Raw genomic sequence first — 22,140 nt, 5'->3', positions numbered from 1 at the left:
TACTCTTTACTGCTTCAAGGCATGTTCTAAAATTTTACTGCAGCTTCTTTGTTGGTTGGTTTCTAGGGTTTAAGGTCTCAAAGCGACTCAGGCTATGAGGAACGCTGCAGTGGAGGGCTCCGGATAATTTCGACCACCTAGATTTCTTTAACGTGCACTAGCGTCGTAGCTCAGTAAAGGGGTCTCTAGCATTTCCCCTCCATCGAAATGCTATCGCCACGACCGGCATCGGACATGCGTCTTTCGGGTCAGCAGCGGAGAACCATAACCACTGAGCCACCGCAGCAGCGTTTGTTGGAACGTGCACTCTACTGCGGAGGCAATTTTTTTGTATAAGTAGTAGAGTCGAAAAACTCACCTCGGCATGAGGGACTCAACCGGCATTTACCGACCGAGAAGGATCACAGGGATGCGAATTTCGACACCCTTGAGAAAAAGGCTACAGCGTTCTTTTGCCACCGAAAATGGTTTGGTTTATGAGGGTTTAACGTCCCAAAGCGACTCAGGCTATGAGGGACGCCTTAGTGAAGGTCTCCAGAAATTTCAACCAGCTGGGGTTCTTTAACGTGCACTGACATCGCACAGTACACGGGCCTCTAGTATTTCGCCTCAATCGAAATGCGACCGCCGCGGCCGGGAACGCCACCGAAAATGGTTAGATGCAAGTCAGCGCTTGTTCTGCTTCATCTCTTTGGTCTTGGCGTGTGTTTCGTAGCTAACCATACACCGGTTTACTGGCGTCGTTTTCTCTCTCTTTTTTATTTGGTCAAGTATTTATGAAGTCTGTCGCGTAGTGTTCTATCAAGCGCTGATACGCATCACGGCTCGTGGTATGCTTTGTGAAACAAGAGCATGGCATTGGAGCCGCGTTCAGGGATGCGCACTCGTTCGTTCACAGATAAAAAGAAAAACGGGAACATATCGCACTGTTCCCACTGAAGCCGGAACACATCTTCCCTGTATCTAGACAAACACGTTTTCATTGGAATACTAGGAGCCTGTGATGCACGCAAATACGCCTTCTCACGTCAACTTACTAGATTGAACTACAACTATTTAAAGTGATTCGAGCGTATCATATTTTTTTTTGCGACACTGCCCTGATGAACCCTTATGCCTTGCAAGCTCTTACTACTTGAGGCACCCGGGCGAAGATGCATGTTTTATTTTTTATTCCTATATGGCGAACATATGTGCTTAGGGAATGCACCAGGTCTGAGAACAAGATATATTTCATGACTACTTTTTTGTGTGTGTGTGCAGGGTTAACGACAGATGTACGGTCACAATGGAGCACAAAGAAGCAAGCTTGACAAGAGAAACGAAAGAAGAGAAGCGACGCAGCTTACCTACGATGGCTGATTACGGACACGATATTCAAGATAAGGCAAGGAGTACTTGTACAACTCGTTCTTCTTCAAGCAAGTTATTGCACGGCCTTCAATCCGGGCTTCTGAAAGGCTGTTTCTAAATGCAGCTGCTACCGTTCACATGTTTCTGCAGCTCCGATTTCAACGAGTTAACATTCTTATTGGAAAAATTAGAAACACATGTGCAAAGTGGTATTTCTCAACAGCATAAGCCTATTTTCCGAGGCGTACAAGATACGACGCCAATTATGCTTGAGCCTTTTATTTTACTAACCCCAATTAAAAAGCTCTTTTGTAGCATCGAAGAGTAGTCATTTGGGGTCGTTTATGAAAAATTCATTGTTTCAACAGTTTATCATTGCGCTTTGTGTAAAACCGTCCGTGAAGCAGCCAACGACTTTACGGTTCTTCTACCTCCAGACGCCGCTATTTGCATGGGTGATTACGTCTAGTAAAGTCCCAATGAAGTGAAATTTACTGTGCATTGAAAGAAAAATTATTGCATACTTGACTATAAACTTCCAACCAGGAATAGTTTAGGAAACAGCAATCTGAAGCACATGTGCAGAAGTATTGAAGTTAGACATCAGGTTAATTGCGTTCAGAAACTTCTTTTTGATCCTAAAATTAAAGAGAGGCTTCCAGCTTTGTTATTTCAAAGAAGAATGCAGGGCTGGCAAGCAAGATATACTGACCACAGAATAGTCTGTTTCTACAGTCTATTTAGCTGCTCCCTGAATGCTCACTTCGGTCGCCAAGACCTTTGCTGCCCTTTAGAAAAAAAATGTTCGTTTTCTGACATTCAGTAGACATTCTTTTAGTGTTTGTATTCGACTGACATATATCTCTGAAATGGGCACCAGAGTATTAAGAACAGATCTCAGTTGAGGTTTAGTACGCTTCCTGCTTGATGTCAGCCGCACTGAATTTCATAAAATACATCAACTTCCAGAATTACGCGCCAGCCTGGAGTGCTCCTTGCTCGCACGGAGTGCTCTAGTCGAGAGACTGCTGCTCTCAGTGACTGATGCATTGATGTCAGAATAGCTGCAAAAAAAGATGCCAGTGTCACTTTTCGAAAAGCCTTTTAGAAACCCTAGAAAGGCAGATGTGCTTCTGGAAGTGCACAACGGCAACGCTACTCCCGAAGGCAGGACAAAGCCTCATAGCTATGTCAGAAAAACCAATTGTACACCCGAAACCGACTCGGCGCGTAGTGTCCTCTTTTCTTAAATATCTGTCGAACACGTAACAGACCATGCATCAGCTTTCAGTTTGGAATAAAGGCATGAACATGTCAGTGAGAAGACTAACGTAACAGCAGCGGACTCCCACGTCCGCAGGCACACTGCATATCACAGAAATCGAGGAAGAGGAATGTAACAAGATGAGGAAAGTGTTTCTTGGGCGCTGAGAATGCAACAGCAGTAACCTAAACAAGAAGACAGTAAAATATACGCAATCACTAAAAATGACAAATGCGATTAATCGCAGCGCATTCAGTGTTTGAAACAGCCTGTTGGGAGTATACATGGATTACAGTAGTGTTAACGCACCTCGAGAGTCTTGTTTCATTGAGTTATTTCAAAGACTACGAAGCTAAGTAAATTACATGGGTTTTTTTGAAATCTTGCCGACATTACGCGACACCTACGTAGAAATATCTCTCTTCTCGTGGGGCTGTTGCCGTACTGATACCTAATAAGGCGTTATCTCCACAGCCACTCGACATGTCACCCTTCGAAGAAGGCCAGATGCTGGACTGCGAAAAAGATTTTATGGAATTCCTTCTAAGTCTTCCCCCTGAGCCATCAACGACCTCAAAGTCTTTGGAGCGGACAAGACGGCACAGCAAAAGTGCCAAGGTGAACTTTTTCAAGCTCTTCTATGATACGAAACGTGACGGCTCCTTCACATACGCTGTACTGGATGTCTGCGTTCTTCCATACAGCGCAATGAACAGCACACGTGCCATATACGATGTCACAACACGCTTGTCTTAGTGAAAATAAAACGAAAACCATTGAGCAGAAGAAGCTTCAAAATAAAAAGCCTTGCAACCTGCTCACGGATTTGGTATAATGTTCTACTTTTAGCAAGGACGTTTTTTTTGTCAAGCTGAAAAAAAAATCGTTAGCGCTGATATTAACACCCTATAAAAATGAGCAGCCACTTTCTACGTTTAGAGCATTCTTTGGCTTCCTGTAAGCGCGTGTTTTAGTAAGCACTTACGATTCATGTATGTAACCACTTTCCAAAAGCCATCAAATAGGTGCCCTCTTGTCCAGCCCAAACATATGCTCTTCGTGTCGTCCTTGCACTCGTGCAGTCAAAACCCAAAGTCGGACTGGACCATCTGGACAACCTGTGCAAGCTTATGGAACAGCTGGGTGACCTGAAGGAGCAGAACCACAAGCTTCAAAGACGTGTCCAATACTTGGAGGACATGAAGGACCTGCACGACATGCAGAGGCTGCTGGATCCGGACTACCCCTACGAGGAGCGCCGAGCGTCGCACCGGACCCCGAGTCCAGGAGGGGGCTCTGCAACGCGGGCCGAGGGTGAAGACGGTGTGCACAGGAGCAGGACGCAGGTGGCACTTCGATCCAAGGACTGCTACCGATCACGGGAAAGGAGCAAATCGGTGGGGACCCAGGACGATTACGCCGACAGTAGGAGCATTAAGAGCAAGCGCTTCCCAAATTGGACGCGAGTGAAAGAAGCCTTGGGACTGGAACGCTCAGCAGCCGAATGCGAAGGCGCTTCCAAGGGCGCCCTGGCCAGAGTAAGCCCTTCGGATGGCGGGTCGTACCCTGACGAGTGTCTCGCCGTACCTGGCGTCGATGGGCGTCGGGCAACCTGGGAGGCTGGTAGTCCCGATCTCCCTCCGCAGTCGTGCTCGTGGTCAGAAGAATGCTTTCACGGCAGGATGCAGGACGAAGTCCTAAGGCAAGGTGAGCTGGGCGTAATTTTTGGATGGCATAAGCAGAACATTTACAGCCAACGTAAGGCGCCTTCATTGTGTGAAAAGTAAATATTGGCCAATTACGGAGCTGCAAATGTTATGGGCGCAAAAATAGCGCCAGGCGCGGCAGGGCGGACGGTGCCCCTTTACTCATTTGCGCAGACTGGCTTATAGAAGTAAAGACCTTATTACTGCTGTCGCATATTAGCAGAAACTATGACTTGGCAATAACGTGAGAAATTATCTTTTGTACCGCCATATGCCGTAGGTTTTACCCGCTAAGTAAGATATTTCGAACTTTTTCCATTTGATAACAGCTGTTGGAATTTTTATTCCGAACGATACATCTTAGACGGTTAAGCCATTTAGTTCGAGGCGCACCTGTGACAGAAACGCGCTGCGCCTTAATTTCCGCGTTGCTGTTCGGAAGAGCATCTGCAAACTGCATGGACAACGAAATTTTCTTAAGCGCGACTGAGTGAACCCGTTAGGGGGAGGGGGATTCACAATGTTCAGAATCATTACACCATGGAGGTCTTTCTTTTGCAGTATGAACATTGTCCTGAATCATTAGCCCATGGTGGTCTTTTGCAGTATGAACATCCACGTCTAGTCTTTATACGTGACTTGCTCGAATCAACGAATAATCTGCTCAGCATAGCCACTACTTAACACCTTGAGCCGAAAATAACCATGCGGCCTGCATATATTCAGAAACTGCTACTATTTATATGCATAGTTTCGAGCACTAAAACATCTTACGTAATATCTATCACTGTTCACATAAATTGACCCTAATAAGAAATATTTTCTTTCGTGAATATATCCGGCCGGTGCAGTTTTGATTTTTCTGCAACCAGTGAACGACGTGTTGAACACACCAGCTTTACTTTGTAACGTAAGCTTTATGGCCCAAACCACTTGAAACCAGCTGAAATAAGTTCAGAGCAATGCTAACAGAGCATTCCCTGCGTAACGTAGCTTTTATTTTCTTGATCTACGCTATGCTGGCAATATCCCCGGTGTGTAAAAATTGAGAGATAAATTTTATTTTCACCGACATCCAGAGCAGTCTGCGTCTGGTTGGATTTAAGTTGAGTGTGCCTCACGAATAATTCATGGTCTGCAGCCAGCACGAATTACGCTACCCTTCGACCTGTTGAACCCGTGCGCCGCAAGTCTTCGCCCACATCTCCAACTGGCATCAGAGACGGGTGCAAAAAGACAGCTTTTGACACCAAGTGCCAGTGTCATTTAGGTACGTAATACCACTCTAAAAAGCCTTTCGATGCAGACATTACAAAGTATAATTTCCCCTAAGCCTAAGCGAACCATTTTACTTAGCTTTAATGCACGTTCACGGCATTTAAACAGTTTTGTTCCCAAATAGTCTAGAAATTAAAACTAATGTGGGCCGCGGATCTCTTGAGGCCCATACTGCAGTATTTCAAATACCTCAGTCAGAAAAAAAAAAGAAAATCGCGTAAACCTTCCGCTACCACATTGCAGCCGGTGTTTGTTTTCTGATATTGTAAAACTTTTCACTGAGCAAATTTGAGCGCACAGAGTCCCTCATGAAGCACGCTTCGATCTCAAGGACTAGCTGGCCGCAAATATTTTCTGTGCGCCAAACATCAGTGGACTTGGCGGTAGGGCGGGTTCATCGCGAGGCACCATCAGCGTGTGTTGCCTTGTTACGCTGCTGACTTTTTCATCTGGCACGATGTACCCCCTTTGACAAAAGTAACCGAGCAACAGGTTTTTGCTTCTCAACCGTATAACAGAGCCGTTACGGCAGCCCTAAAGTCCGAAAGGCGTCAAAACGTGAGGACAAGGGCCCACCTTACTTTACGGAGATCCATAGCTTAAGGGCTGCCATAAGTTCTTCGCTACGCCGCGAAGAAACAAACCACCAGTGCCCGGTTACTTTTGCCACAGACAGTACATGCGAACATCTGGTTTAGAACTTAGTACATCCATACGGAAGCAAAGTTTTCTCGAAATGGCGCTTGAAGCACCTCCGCTGTTCTTTTCTTCACAATACAATATAGATAAAAGAAGGCCGTAAACATAAAATACAGCATAAATTCAAAGAAAACAGTTTAGCACGGAATGCATCATGTTAACCTGGTCTTAATCTGAAGCTTGCAATCAAACGCGAATCCCAAACTGCCCGCCTATTTCTATGAGGTTTCGTAAAATAATTGTGTAAAATGGTGTGTTCAATTCTGAATTTTCGTATTCTGAGTGTGAAGATGACATTCAAACATTCAAAGCACCCAAACGTAAACTGCAGGCAATTTGTTTTCTGTCGACACTGTCAAGTAACATTATGCCAATGTTAACTTTTTATTGTGACTTGAGCGAATCTTCAATGTGATTCAAATAATTTAAAAAAACACAGTCCATACTGGTTGACTAAGTAGAGCCATGCTGTATGAAGGTATGTGTGTATTTGTAACGCGGTTTCTCTCTTCATATTTATTGATGTCACTTATTGTACCAGCTCTCTGATGTACTGCTGTAGGCTGCTTCCTTTGTTATGGGGGCAGAGACCTCGTCAGGCAACCATGCCTTTAGTCTCTGCCACCCACAGGAAGATAACATTTTCGTGCAAATAAAAACTGACAATGACACCAAAGTACACGTTTCCCTAAAAAGCGTATTTACGACATCATTGTTCTTTATTAGGAAGATGTAAAAACCATGGCTTACCTACTTTATTTAGTTCAAAAGAATACTGTTTGAGTTCGGACAGTTTGTCGTTCCGGCGTTTTTTTTTTTTCTCGCTCCCTTCACGAGGACACTCCAGAAATGATCAGGGGCCTGTTCGCTCTTGTGTCAACAGCATACTATGGGAAGCCGGCAAGAGGAAGTTTGTTTTATGAGTCGTTAGATGTCATGTCGAACGACATTCTTCTCGGCGCTTATTTGCAGATTCGGACTCTCTATACCCGGACGTTGGCGATTCTTACGGCTCGAGAGAACTATGCAAGAAAGTTCCCAAGAGCGCGTGGGGCAGAGTGAAAAACCTCATCCAGACGGGCCGTGAGACCGTCAAGAGGCAGTATCCTCCACGAGCTGCAAAGTCCGGCTCTTCTCAGACTCAGTTTCGGGTGGAAGCGAGGCTAGACTCGGACCCTACAAGCTGTGGCGCACCCAGTGATCCAGAAGACAGCTCAGCGTCACGGGGGAGAGACGTGCGCAGACGCAAGGTCTCCGAGCAGCAGGGTTCATCTGCGAGGAACTCTAGAACATCAGATGACTTGCAATTTTTACCGAAAGAGCACTCTAAATCACACACTTATATACAGAATGCGGCCTACCTCGACGCTGAATGCGAAGGTAGCCGAAAGACGAGGCTTCGGCAACAAGTATCATGCCCGGCCGAAGACGAGTCTTCAAAACTCACCCTAGCTGCTTCAGAGCGAAGCAACGCCCCATCGCCACAATCACCACAGTCGCAGCGTAAGTCTCGCTGGAATCGCGTTAAAAAAGTGTTCACCGGAGCGGCCCAGGAGAAAAAGGAAGAGGAGCTACCCGGCGCGTCTAACCCATCCAGCCCCGTCTCCACTGCGGTCGTGTTCGACTTGGATGACCTAGCTGCTTATGACGGTTTGTGTCCTTCCTCACTTTCTCAGACGAGTATTTTTATGGTTAACTAACTTTCCTTCCATGTTTACGCTGCACAGAAGTGTAACCCGTGTTCACAACACGTCAGCTAACAGTACCATAACGGTATATCAACGCTTAACGTTAGATCCCTTTTGTGCAGGTGCCTGCAAAACGTTATTCAAAAATATTACTGATTGATTTCATTCATTTCATAAAAATGAAATTGTTAGCGTTATTTTTTGCCGGATTTTAGAGGAAAATATTTAGATAACACTGAGAACGAAAGAACAAAAATAATGTGTGAGACTAGGCAAGAACAGGGATGCTGTTAAAAATATATTACTTGGATATGATAAAAACATATTACTGTCTACTAATTACCATCGGCAGGGCGCAGAACCCGCTTAATTATTAAATAAAAACAGAAGCAAGGGAATCAAATAAAAGACTGAATGAAAGAAGGTAATGAACCTTAGTGTCAATAATTGTACACAAATCTGGCAAACTTCAATAACAACATTGACGCGCCCAAATCCAAACTCTTCGCTTGTGGATCATTTCAGAGCCAATGTGCTCTTTCTATGGAAAAACTACGGTCACTTAATGGATAACAGCGTGGCCAACAAAACAGCACTTCGCGACTCGTGGCTAAGGGAGGCCATAACATGTTTAGTATCTCTCCCAAGTGGCGGAATGTGCAGCATAGTAGCAGCTCTGCTTTGTGCATGCAAAAAATGTTGTTGCCAGGCCAGTTTTTATTTTAAACGGTGTATTAAAGCATCTGTGTCATGGTTGGCACCGATATAAGCCGAGAGTTGCAAATTTTAGCAGCATCTGCTCAAAAGATTTCTCACATAATCCCATGAAGACGCCACTCCTTGCTTATGCATCTTCAAGGACGTCTTATTCGACTTTACAATCTTCCCTTATGGATGCTGTCAGTTCAATAGGCGCGAAAATAAACGCACTGGGGCAAATATTGCTTCCTTGTTTTCGGCGGTACCATAATATGACCTGGTATCCGTTGTTGTTGGTCTCTGGTGGAGTGGCACATACCCGCAATGGGGGGTTGGCCAGGATGCGTTTCATTCGTTGAAGCTATGAGCAGTGCACTGCAACTTCTTCCTTACCTATTTACAGCGAAGACTTGTTCTACCGACGCTTTGAATAAAACTAAGAGTTTTAATTACCCGCCAAAAGGACGGCCGATAGCAAGCACTCAAGGCAAGGAGGAGCTATGGTGCAGTGCACCTCATGAAGTAAAAAAAAGCCAGTGGTTAAGCAGTTAACGTACTGCAGGGAATATTACTGAAACAATGAATGAGCTTTCGTTATTTTTCTTTCATTGAGCGTTTTAGCGTTTACTGTTGGGTTATTTTACTATCGGGCCAAATTCACACGAGGACATGCGTGTGCATTATTCGTCAAGTGCGCTGTGCGGCACTCATTTGGAAGTGGTTTATCGATAGACTCTTCGCAGGAACCTTTACGTAGATGTATTAATAAAGCCAGCTCCTTTCTCCAGCTGAGCATAAAACACTAGAATATTATGCTGTGTTCATTACCGGTGTTCGTGCTTGATGTGGACTGATACTACATTTTGTTATTAATTTTGGTATAATATATTTCATTTTTATCATGCATAAAATCATTGTTGCGGAAGTCTGGCGATAGTTGAAAACGGTTTTGAATAAAATCTTAATAATTCACTCAACCATACGCATTTAGGCGTTTTTAGGGTGTATTAAAGTTTACATTGATGTGTTCGTGTTTTTTTTTATGCAAACTAGGCGAACGAGCGGCACCCCAACGTTCCGAAGATGTCAGCGAAGTACTTTCGAGCAACGCCGTTCCATTATGCCATTCTGCCACTGCTCCAGTGTCAAGCCTGGTTCAGGAGCTGCAAAGAAACCTCAGTGAAGACTTCAATCAGAAAATACTTGAATGGGAAAGAATGAAAGCTGCCAAGTCCGGGAGAAGTCCAAGGCCCGTTCGCAAGTCCTCGGCACCGCATCGCACCGTTGTGGCTGCGAGCAAAGTTGCGCGAGATAAAACCAAAGCACCTCGGCCAGAAAAGAAGAAGGACCTCAACTGGGTAAACCGAGAGCTGCAGAAGATGGAACGTGAAAAGGAGCGGCTTTCTCGGGAAACGCACAAGTTCCAGGAGCGCTCAGTGCGATTGCACAGGCTTCGCCAAGCGCTCCTGAATGCACCGGCCAGCAGCAACGAGGTGCTCGTTCGAACATCAGCTGGGGAATTTCGTTTCGAAGGCATCTCTAACGCTTTCACGAAAAAGCTGTACGAGTGGGAGACCAAAAAGGGCGTCGTGCCAGAGTTTTCTACCATAGCGTTGCTGGATGCCAGCCTCCAAACGACGTGCCGCAACGGGGACAAAGCGGTGCCCGTGCGTGGGCTATCGAGGTCCGAGTCCAGCGTCGCCGAGCCAAGTAACACGCGGGCTTCAACGAGTTCGTTGCCCTCCATGAAGCCCGAGACTCTTCTGGTCCCTGAAGAAAAAACGGAGGTTTCTCGCTCTCGAGCCAACTCCGAGCCGGACTTGTGCAGTTCAGAATACAAAAATGACAACGTGGCGTCCAGGCCTCGGACGGTCAGCGTAGGCTCCGCAGAAGCAGGATTTGCGCATCCCGAAGTGACTTGGCTTATCGACAGTGGCTCGGGGGAAATCGACGACCAGTTTGAAACGAAGCCATGCCAAGAGGCAGGCGAGACAAAACCCTCAGAGGACAGTTACTATACCCTTTTAGAAGAGAACATGCTCCTTTTGGAACAATTAAGGGCCAAAGAAAACGTCTGTGCACGCCTGGAGGCCAATCTGGAGCGTCTTGATGAGCGGCTGGAGCTCATGGCTTCTAGGCACCGAGAAGAAATAGGTGAGTTAAAGAAACGTTTCGTTTTACATTTCTGAACGACCACTGGGAACAGCCGGTTAAAGGACGAGCTGTTTGTCAAACAGTGTGCGAAGTCATCCATGCTTCGTGTGCGCACAGACAGAGGTCAGGAAGGACGACAGCAGGCGTGCTTTGAGATGTCATCCTTCTTACGTCCCTGTATTATTGCGCTTTATGTTACGGAGTCGCAACAAACTCCTTCGCTCGTCATTTTTTCTTGCCTTCTTTCTTTCTTTTATTTCCTTCTTTTCGTTCTCTCGTTTCCCGCTATGGAGGATGGAAGTCGCCGAAGTAAAAGCTTAATGCCAGCTCTTTGAAGGGCCATCGATTCCCTTGACCCTCTTTTCGATTCGTCCTACTTAAATTATTAATGTGAACAATGCGAATGTGGTTGGCGGAGAAAAGCACACAATTTTTCAACGAAAATATAAGCACTTGTTTGCATGGGAAGTACAGTTAAGGTCGATGCCGAGGCACGCAGAGCTGTATACCCTTTGCTTGGCTATATAGAATTGCATTTATACCTTTCAAGTGCGCCCACGTTACTGTTATAAACCTTGCAAACGTAGGCGCATGATGTATGCGCATGATTATGCCTTTCACAAGAATGTTCTCGTCAACACGAGTCGTAAAGTCTTGCTTCTAGAAGCTACAATTTATTCCTTCAATTCTCCTTTCGTTCGTGTTGTCACCATTCTTTTTTGCTCGTGCGCAGGCGCAGCGTCGTGATTTACTCGTTTAAGTTTTCTTGAAGGAAACAGTCTTTTGAAGAAAAAAAAAGCCAAAAACCGAACTCATCCGCATAAACAAATAAACGTACAACCCTAGCAATCATATCAGCTAACCGCAGATTAGCTAATTTTGCTCCCTAGAACATAACAAGTACATGAATATCCATTAGTTGAAATGCCTGAAAAACCCTAACAAAACAAGCATCTGACTGTAATCATGCTGTTAAAGTGACCATGCAACAGCAACCTAATTATACTGTAGATCTGACGTAATGCCGGGAGCAAAAAATCTGGTTCATGTCTGGCTACTTTTGCGACGAATTTCGGCGTTTTCGTCATGCTGGAGCGCCAGGGATGGTAACGGACAAACTCGCATTTTTAGATAAAACGGTCACCTTGCCACCTGTCTCGACAGTAGGTGCTGGCATGGTATGCACCAGTGCTGCTCCCGACAGTGCAGTCACATTTAGTGCAGCTAAAGATAACATTTCGTCGGAAGGCGATAATCGTCATCGATATATTAATCCAACGTCAAACGTAAATAAGTACCGCGGCTGCTTGTGGTGCACCATGACCTCCAATGTTTTCAACAACCCACTAAACCAGGCATGTGCCCATCGGGTACATTTACTCTTGTTACGATTTATCATTCTTGCCTGTCGCTGCACAACCGTGGTATTGCGTTGTTCGCATTCTGCATTTCGACATAGTCACGTCAGTGAATGTTTCACTGGTGTGAAGGCGTGATCATCTCTGGTGTTCAGATTGCTCATGCAGTCGCTGCGTCAAGTAGAGCCAGTGACAAGTATCATACAAATATTCAAATAACGTGCTTTCCTCGCGAAAGACTACATGACATTTGGCCATGATCGCGTCCGACTGCTTCTCTTTGGAAAGAAACACCCTAAACACTGCTGTTGCGGGCTACATTTATGGCCATTAAAATACAGAGGATGCGTGTAAAGAAAGGCTCGGTTACAATGGTAAAATCAAGAATAAAGAAAATATCACCAAAGGAGCAAAATTAATCAGCATCTCGCTTAGCAGCATAATCAATCCCACCCAGCGGCCGAAGATAGCGATTTTTCAGCTGAGTGCAGCAGGAGGGCCGAAGGTTTCGGCACTTGCGGACGTTGCCACATAAAACTACGAAGAAAAGTTCGCCTGCCCAGTAGTGCAAGGGGCGGGGGGGGGGGGGGGGTGGAATGCCACCACGCGGTAAGTTGTGAACACCTCCTGGTCAGTGCAAAAACCAGCCGAACAGTGCAATGTCCCTAATATAAGTGTGCCACTTCGGACGTTTCTAACGAGTTATGGGTCACATGCGAATACAGAACGCTATCGAGAGAGCCTTTGGAATGCACACCGGCCAGCAGGTGCACAAAGGGGCTCCCTTGCATCCCTGAAGGCTGTCGCGGACTTCCGCTACCGGCTGGAGGACTTGGAGAGGTGCAACTTCCGCCTTCAAGAGGAGCGCAAAACGCTGCAGGCAAGCACCGTGCACAGTACCTTGCGAATGACCTCGTTCGCTCGCTTTGAAGTCCTTTGTGCTTACATCAACCCTCTTAATCCCCCTTGCATCCTCACTCCCCTTGCCCCAATTCAGGGTAGTCAAGCGTGCTTCTGATTAACCTCTTCGTTTTTCTTCATCCTATTTCTCTCACCTCTCTGGTTATGTTTGCGCAGAATAGGAAGGAGACCCTGACATTAACCAAGGGTTGAAAAGGAAATCCCAAAGTTTTTGGACCAACTCAGTCCCTGGCCCTGAGGAAAGGACCAAGTCGGTCCAAAACCACTGAGATTTCCTTATCAACCTTTGGTAGGTGGCATAGTTTCCTTCAAGATTGACCTAACCAGACGGGCTTCCGTTGAATCCCGTTCAAGTTTTTACGGAGCATGTTTGAAACAACACGAAGGTGAAAAACACATGGTCAATTAGTCAAGTATTCTAATTCTTACGGCTTCCTCGTTGCGCGAGCACTACGGTGATCTGTCCTTGGCCTCAACCAAAGGCCCCAACTGCAAGGGGAGGGGGGGACTGGAGAATTCAAACTCACCGCCCCTTCGCCTCCTCTGAAATTTGCCGAGGGGCTGTGCCCCCTTGGAGATTGAGTGATGATGCCAGGGGGCAGCATGTCTTCTTTCGTGCGGTTTTGGACAAAACGACTTAAGAAGCAAAGTTGCTTAAAAGTTGGAAGAACAGCAGCATAGCCCGCAGCACAGCCTTAATCTGCCGCGGGTACATATATTTGTCTCCCACCAACGAACGAGAAGAATGATAAAACTAAAAGTTCTGCATCCAGTTCACCATGAAGGAATCGGACTGACAACGGGAGGTTTCCGCACCTCTCATGTTGTCTCTAAGCAGAATCAGATGAATGGCTACTTGATAAGCGCAGGTTTTTCTTTGGTGCACAAACTTTTTAAGACCTCGAAACCTCCCCGAACACCCAAATCATGTCTCGACCCCAAACATCATCTATGAACATACCTTCCAAAACAAGCTGTCTGTAACTCCGCCTTTTGCTTTTCGCATGAAGAGCGCCTCACAACGCTAGTTTTCCTGTATTTTCCCCCGTTCTTGACAGAAAAGGCTTGCTCCCTGGTACGAGGCAGACATACCGTGCATCCTGACTTTTAAAATATAACAAGGATGTTGCCGCTGGAAACGTAATTTTTGCATTGATAGCTTAGTGTGGAATTATTTGTATTTCCCAGTGATTTTTACACACGAATATTTTGTGATGAGTTTGTAATATTTGAATTGTTAGCGTGTTGTGGAAATGTTTGTGTTTCCCAGTGTTTTCTCTCACTTCGACTAAGGCACTTATGAATATCTACCAAGAGTTTAAGTATTTTTCAGTTTTTGTTCGTTTAATTATTTAGTGTCTTAAGAACCACAGGGTCTTTCTTTTTAGCATATTCGCTTGACTAGAGGTAAATAAAGCTAATGTGCCTGTGTATACCTCTTGTCAAAGAGTACGCGCGCGCGGTATAGGGAGGAAAAGAGAGAATGCCCCCCCCCCCCCCCCTCTTCAACTGGAACATTGAGAACTCTGCGCCTATGGCCTCAACTGACACTTTTACAGCCTCTGGAGTCTGAGCGAGAGCCACCGAACGCAGCTGTTTGTCCAGTGACCATAATGTTATGTATACTCTCGAGAAAAGTCTGCTTTTCTACAAGTTCTGTGCTCGGTACGGACGCATAGACAGCGAAAGGAGATACATGCTTCCGCGTAAAGCCCATCTGAGTGTGCGCTGCGACGTAAGAAGCTGCAGGAACGATCTAAAAAAGACTAAAAAGTCGCCAGGATAAGTTAGTACTCTCGCGCACGGCTGCTTATACCGGCCTGAAACAAAGTACACAAGAATCTAAAATGTGTTGATTTCAGTATCCTTACGATGAAGGCTATGTAATTTATTACGCACATACTGTTACAAAAATGATATGAAGCTAAGTTCGTAAATTGTTAATAAAATCACCCGTCCTAGAAGGATACTAAATTTCATACTACTAAACTCCATTGCACAGAAGGCAGCTCGTTACTGCACCGCCTTCTCAAGCATTGCACGCGTTTCATGCGTTGCGAAAGTTGTATCATGCCTCATACTGGGTTTATACTGCCGTTTACCCAAGCTCTTGTCTTGCATTTGAATTTTATTTTATTTTTTACATGAAGACATGTGGAAAGCGTAGTGGGAGTGAGTGGCACATATTGCACTTTTCCACAAAAGTCCACACAAAAACATCAGAGCTGACGCATTAAGTGCTAAAAAAAAAGCACTTATAATGAACAACGACACAACTACAAGTTACACACAGTGCAGTATAATACACAACACAACACGTCAGTTGTGTTAAGAAGGAATGGCAGACGACGAAAACCTAAACAGGAGGGTGGACACCAGCGCGCAGTGAAATTAAACATAAAAAACAGAAACACGCCTTTCTGCGCAATCTACAGCACAAAATATGGTAACAAAGCAGTACTGCAATGCTAACAGCCTCATTGCTGAGATATTAATCTCCGGTGCGAGAAAAAAATGGACATTAGTTTATATAGTGAGATACGAAGAAGAAACCGCGTTATGCTGGCGTGTTTCGGCGCCATTATAACACATGTTCTGTTTACTATTATCCGAGAAAGTAGGGCTGAGTGTCTCTTTGGGGATCTTCTCACATGCAGGAAACTATCCGTTCGCACAGCCAGGAGCAGGCGGCGTTAATCTGGGACATCGTAGACAAGGTCAAGGAGCTGCAAGCTATGAACACGGATCTTTACAGCGGTGACATCGACGGTAGGAAGTCGCCAATGTCGTTCTTGATGATTACATGTCACAGTTCGAAAGCCGGGTCACGGCAATCACGTAAAATAAAACGAAACGGTTTGTATAGAAAATAATTCATGCAAATATTTTTACACGCATGAAAAAAAAAAAACGAAATACTTTTTTTAAACAAAATATTTCTCTCGGTAAAAAATAATGCCTTTCAATTCTTTGGTTCACTCTATTTTTTTTTTTTCTAGAATGGCTCACTACAAGGTGCAAATCAGCCGGGAGCACTGTGCACGTGTGTATCTGGTAAAACGCAAACGTTGTATGTGTGATGCGCTCATGAGAAAGAAACATGGAATGGAGAGCCAACACAAGCACCTCCTCAACTATCCCACCAACCATTCGAGCACCTTGCTGGACCGACACTTGAGTGTCCAGTGGGAGAAAAAAGACGAAGGAAATGAGAAAAGGAAAACAGATTTTGAAAGACAAGGCGTCGCGTCTGCCCCTGCAGCAGCGCGACCGCAGCTCGGGGCACGCGGCGGGCAGGGCGGACGTGTGGCCAACTGTTGTGCGTCTATTTCAGGCGAGCGCCGGAGGACGTCTTTGATGCGGCTCGATGCAGACGGCTTGGCGCGCATTCAACAGCTCTCCGAGCAGCTCCTGCAGTCGGTATGCAACGCTCTTCTTTCCGAGCATGCCGGGAACGCGCGCGGAATGCGTCGGCGCTCCCCCGCGCCGCTGGCCGCCGGTGGCCGCGCGCGGGGACCCCACGAGCGGGGGAAAACAGCCGTCACGTGGCCGGCTTTATTGTGACAACGGCGCGGAAGCTTCTCTGCTGGCGCTCGGCCCGACCGAGTGTGGGCTGGCTCCGGTGGCGGCCCACTACCCGGCACGGCAGTGCTTTGAACTCGGAGGGCGCTGCGCTGCGCAGGCACATCGCAATTCCGCCGAAAAACCTGTCCGATGAATCGCAGAATCGAAACGTGTTGCGAAGTAAGGCAAAATTTTGAAGGAATTAGCAAAAAGCAGCCGTGCCAAACATATTTTTAAGTAGGACGAAAGCAGTAACTAGGGATCCGGCACTTACAATTAAACAAGATGAGAGGCACTATGCATCGGCGCGCTCTTGTCCACGTGTTCACATATGTTGAGGCCCGCATATCCACTCAATACGACATAAATGAACCCTAGCATAGACGGGTATGTCAGCGTTTTTGACCAATTGAACTTAGCCAGGGCACACTCGCTCTGTTCAGCGAGTCGCTCTTTAATTCAGTGTTCACCGCGGCAGATCCCACAAACTGCGGTAAATGTTTAGCCGTTTAGAACGCCAATAAACATGTCCCACATAAGTTTCCTGCCACCTGTAGAGGGCGACGCCTTTCGAACTCGCGTCTCTGCTGCCAGCGTTTCAGACGGCGATGATGCTTTCGTCACCGTCACAGATGATAATAATAATAATTGGTTTTTGGGGAAAGGAAATGGCGCAATATCTGTCTCATATATCGTTGGACACCTGAACCGCGCCGTAAGGGAAGGCATAAAGGAGGGAGTGAAAGAAGAAAGGAAGAAAGAGGTGCCGTAGTGGAGGGCTCCGGAATAATTTCGACCACCTGGGAATCTTTAACGTGCACTGACATCGCACAGCACACGAGCGCCTTAACTTTTCGCCTCCATAAAAACGCAGCCGCCGCGGTAGGGTTCGAACCCGGGAACTCCGGATCAGTAGTCGAGCGCCGTAACCACTGAGCCACCGTGGCGAATGAAAAACCTGAAATTTTCTATACTGTCTAGGTCATATGAAGCCTCGCACTAAGCGAAGGCTAGTGTGTGTTTCAGAAGGAGGTCGCGCTCATAAACGTACTGTCGCGACCAGAGAAACACTTCGGTGGTCAGACTTCATTCATGCGTTACCTATCGAAAAATGAAGTGGTGTTTGACACCTGCATGCGCAAGTATTTCCCGCTCTTGCACTTGCACATCAACGCAGCATACCCTCCTATTCCCTCTACGCAAGGAGCGGGAAGAATTAGAAGGCCAAAGCCTGCTCCCCGTTATTATCTCCGCGGCGATTTGCCATAGCACTCAGCCGAATGAGCGAAAAGGACGTTCGTCTGCAGGTAACGGCCGCCCTTTGATAAGTTTTATGGTGAAGCGAAACACGCAGCAGCCGCAATATTAAGAGTCACGTTATAAAACTGTCTATTTCATGCGCTTAAATCGTTCATATATAGCTGTAGAAATTCTACGGCATCTGAAGGACGCTGCTCTGAAAAATGAAAAGAAAAATGTGGGGTCTGCTGAGCCATGTCATCTTTAATCAATAAATAAATGAGCGGTATGAAAGGACTGTGGCGCAACAACGACAACAAAAGAAAGAAAAAGAGAACACACGCGCACTACTACCACCTATTTATTGGAAGAAAAGGAGCATGTTTATAACCCTCACTCCCTATGTAACAACGCTCTATCGCTCTCAGCCCCGCCAGTAACAGGCAATCTGCAAATGACAAGACGAAACACAAATCGCATAACGGTTCTTCCACCCTGCACTTAAAGCACTCGCTTATAACAAAGGTTAGAAAAAAAAACCAAACAAATCTTAGCAATAGCAGTGTCAGTCAATCAGAGCAAAAGCAGTGTCCTGCATTCGAAGCAAACGCAGTCAATTCCGTACACGTAGAAGCAAAACAAAACGAAAGCAAGATAACAAAAAAATCACACTAACAACCACCGCAACAACACCACCCAGGTTTGAGCGTCGGACGCCAGGTAAGGAAGAGAGAATTCTTGGCGGTACAGGTTTTCATAAAAATGCATCCAGATAGCAAATTTCATTTTTCGAAGGGCTACAGAGCTATCACTAATACACGTGCTCACTTTCTTTTTAATCATAAAAGCTTCAAGATTTCACGTGCCACCTGATCGCGGCTTCTGCCTAGAATCCTAATACTGCTAAGCACTGTCTCACACTCGCAATCTTTACAGTAGGGAGGCAAATTGGAACCCCCTCCGTTCTGTAGCCATTTTTCATGCTCCCGTGCCCAGTCATTGATGCAACGACCCGTCAGGCCTATGTAGACCCTTTCACGTGCCAGTGGTATTTCATACATCACTCCGACGGCGCAGGAAACAAAACGCTTACCATGCCTCTTATCGCACTAATGTTTCTTCTTTTGCCCGATCTGTACGCACAACCCGCTCAGCTTTCTGGGTGCGGAGAACACGACGGGTACGTCGTAACGGCTTGCCACCTTCTTCAGGCTGTGTGCTACTCGGTAAATATAGGGGACCACTTGTGGTCGGCTAGTTCCCAGCAGCTTGCCATAAGAAGAAGCCTGATGGCAAGCTGTGAACTAGCCGACCATTTTTTGAAGGAGTGTATCAGCTGTGCTGTCGTCGCTGCGCCACAGTTTTTTCAGTCATGCACCAACTCGCCCCACAGGCCGTCATTCTAAAATAAATCAGCCTGTCAGCTTTTAAATTATCTGCCTTATCATCACTTAAAAAAAAGCAATACGAGCATTACCTAGATATCAACGCTTCGCAGCCTTTTAAAGAAAAAAGAACTTCGGCTGACGTTTCTACAATGTCCCTGGCAGCCCATGCGACGCAGGAGTGGTGCCACATTTTTGTGTAGGTCAGCGCACTGATGCCATATTTGTAACAAATATTGCTACAGTATGGAACGGAAGAATAAAATGCTTTCCTCCTCCCGCTCGAAAGAGCCGGCGAGAAAAAAAGAAAGGCTGAGTTTGAGGACATAGAAACTGCGGCATTTCTGGCCGAAGGGGAAAGAAGCCGGCGTTTATTTCCCCAACGCTCAATCTATTCCCCGGATGCCATTCGGCTTACTGCATGGCGCGGTCTGAAGCAAACATGCATCACGTATTTTTGGGGGGCCTTCCCCGCTGCCACCTAACGCATGCCACAGTTATGACCCACTTCGCGATCGTCAAAAGTAAATGGTTTCCCGTCGAGCAGCTGCTTTGTAACAACGTGAAATTGCAGCGGTGTTGCTTACAAAAGCGTAAATTTTTCTACCCAACTCGGACTTGACAACAGTCGGCGTTATTTTCAGCTCCAGTTTTGAAGGAATAATGATATCCGAGAAAGTCGTTCGTAACAGCGTTGCAGTCGCATGTGGTTTCACTGGAGAACTTCGACTGATGATTGCCCCGTGCTGCGACGCAGGCGCAGCTTCTGGAGGCCGCCGTCGCTGATCGCTCGAGCCAGGTGTGCCAGCTTCGCAGGGAGCTCCTTATGTGCGAGTTGGCCTCTGTCGGCCGAGGCGCCACCAAGTCCGCGAGGTCGCTCCGAACCCTGCGCTCTGCCAGCGATGGGGTGCTCGGAGCGGTTCGCAGTCTGCACGTAAGGCCGTGTACCGATGCACTGTCGCAGATTATAACTACTTTGTACCGCCTCCCCCGACTGCTTTCCACAACTCCCGTATGGCGTGCTTACCCTCTGCCAATAATGGCTTCACCTGCAGTAGTGTTCCACGCTTTTGATGAACTGATGCCTCAGAGAGAAAACTTCGTTGCTCCGGATGTTTCATGAACGCACCGCGTTATTAGCCGAATCCTTAACGAGACCGCATGCTTTTGCTCTCTATGTTTCCTCTGGCTTTTGCTCCACCTACGAAGAAAATATTGTCCGGAGACCTTGCGTGACGACAGCAGGCTGGTAAGGAGGAGGAGAGCTGGTAAGGAATCGAATAGAAATTGACAAGCGCCATTCTCGTTGGCTGTTACTACTGCGAAATCCTCTTATTCTGCTCCTCTTCATACCAGCGCCGAATGTTTCGCCGGCGTATGAGCCAGCCTTGACGTTCAGATAAACGCGCTGTCCAATCCGAACCGCATTTACTTGAGCGAAGCTTTGTGAATCTGACACCTGCTGCACCCCAACTCGACAACCCCCACCTCTCCAGGCAATCACAAAGAGCCAAAAAAATAATAATATAAATGCAATTTCGCATTTCACGGGCCCTGAACCACGTCGCTAGGGAAGAGATAAAAGGCGAAGCGTAGGAACAGTCTCTAAAAAAATATTCGCAGGCCTTCGTGTTTGCTTGAGAACAGTGCAGTGCGGCTCATTTTGCACCGGCGGCCTTTTCAAATGCCTCGCTGGTGAGGTGAACGCGTGTCTGCATGGCACCGAGGCAAAACTACCGGGCTGTATATATTTTTACAAAGGCGCTACACATCACTCACGGTCTATAGCTTATACGTGCGTGGGTCTAACCCGCTTGTGCCCTGAACAGACATGTTGTAGGTCCCCATCGTTTTGCGTTCCTGCAGACAGTCTAGTCTGCCTCCACATGCAAAAGTTCCGCACAGAGATCACCTGGCACCACGATGGCTTCCTTCACCATAATCGATGCTGATGCCTCTCGCAGGGGCTTGGCCGTGCTCCCACGGAAACTTCGGGAAAATTTTCAGGACCAATAAAAAAACAAAAAGTTGACAGTCAGAAGGCAACCTGCATGGCAAAATACTAGGAAATAGTCGCCCCTGGTCACTTCCACGCCGCTTGAATGCACTGACGCCGCAAAATCAAAGCTAACAGAGCGCAGCACGAAAATGTTTTCTCTGAGGCTGAACTTCTTCTTGCATATCCACCAGGCCGACGAGGGCGTGAGCAAAAGCGGCCTCCGTATTAGCGCCACGTCACCGGCGGTGGAGCGAGGTCCCGGGCCGTCGGTGCAGCTCATGGAGAGCGTGCACAGGCTGCGCTCTGAACTACTTCGCCTCTTCGCATCTGACGGTAAGCTCAAGCCAAGAAGGAACGCCATGTTCCCGAAGAACGTCACGGTCCTGGGCATTATGGCTGTGTCCCGCGTCGCAAGTGGGCGCTACAGCTGGCACCACGAAACCTGTGGCCCCAAAGCTGTTCGCATTGAAGAGCGGCGCACGATTTGCTCGCGCAGGTCATTGTGACAATCGTAACCGACAGCGGTGGGCGAAAGCAAAAGTGCTGGCCAATCACGCACCGTTCTGAACCGCCAACAGGTTTTTAAAATTCTCCCCTTATTTGCTTGCGCCAGCTGTATGCCCCAAAGCGCTGCCCAGAAGTGGGACAGAGTACATTTCAATCAAACAAAAAGCACGCCGGAAAAAATTTAAAAAACTCCGCCCTGAATGGAGTTTCCTAATTAAATTGACCAGCACAGTAGCCTGCTTTGCTGAAGCTATAAACTTGAAGGAAAATATATCACGATTTGGAAGCCGGTTTAACCCATTTAAACATGACATGAACATAGATGG

At 46.7% G+C, this 22,140-nt stretch overlaps 1 protein-coding gene across 1 annotated transcript in view; it reads left to right on the top strand.

Moving 5' to 3' along the window:
• Positions 1-22,140, top strand: part of LOC144114167 (uncharacterized) — a 47,176-nt gene that overhangs the window by 17,581 nt on the left and 7,455 nt on the right. The window contains 11 exon segments of the mRNA XM_077647719.1: positions 1,264-1,387; positions 3,092-3,235; positions 3,700-4,324; positions 5,465-5,593; positions 7,273-7,950; positions 9,741-10,841; positions 12,925-13,079; positions 15,778-15,889; positions 16,455-16,540; positions 20,066-20,242; positions 21,499-21,640. Coding sequence (XP_077503845.1) covers positions 1,289-1,387; positions 3,092-3,235; positions 3,700-4,324; positions 5,465-5,593; positions 7,273-7,950; positions 9,741-10,841; positions 12,925-13,079; positions 15,778-15,889; positions 16,455-16,540; positions 20,066-20,242; positions 21,499-21,640 — 3,448 coding nt within the window. The 5' untranslated portion in view covers positions 1,264-1,288.

This window comes from Amblyomma americanum, chromosome 1 (assembly GCF_052857255.1).
Source record: "Amblyomma americanum isolate KBUSLIRL-KWMA chromosome 1, ASM5285725v1, whole genome shotgun sequence".
NCBI classification, from domain to species: Eukaryota; Metazoa; Arthropoda; class Arachnida; order Ixodida; family Ixodidae; genus Amblyomma; species Amblyomma americanum.
Note: the sequence above shows the minus strand (reverse complement) of the source record. Positions and strands in the feature narration are given on the sequence as shown.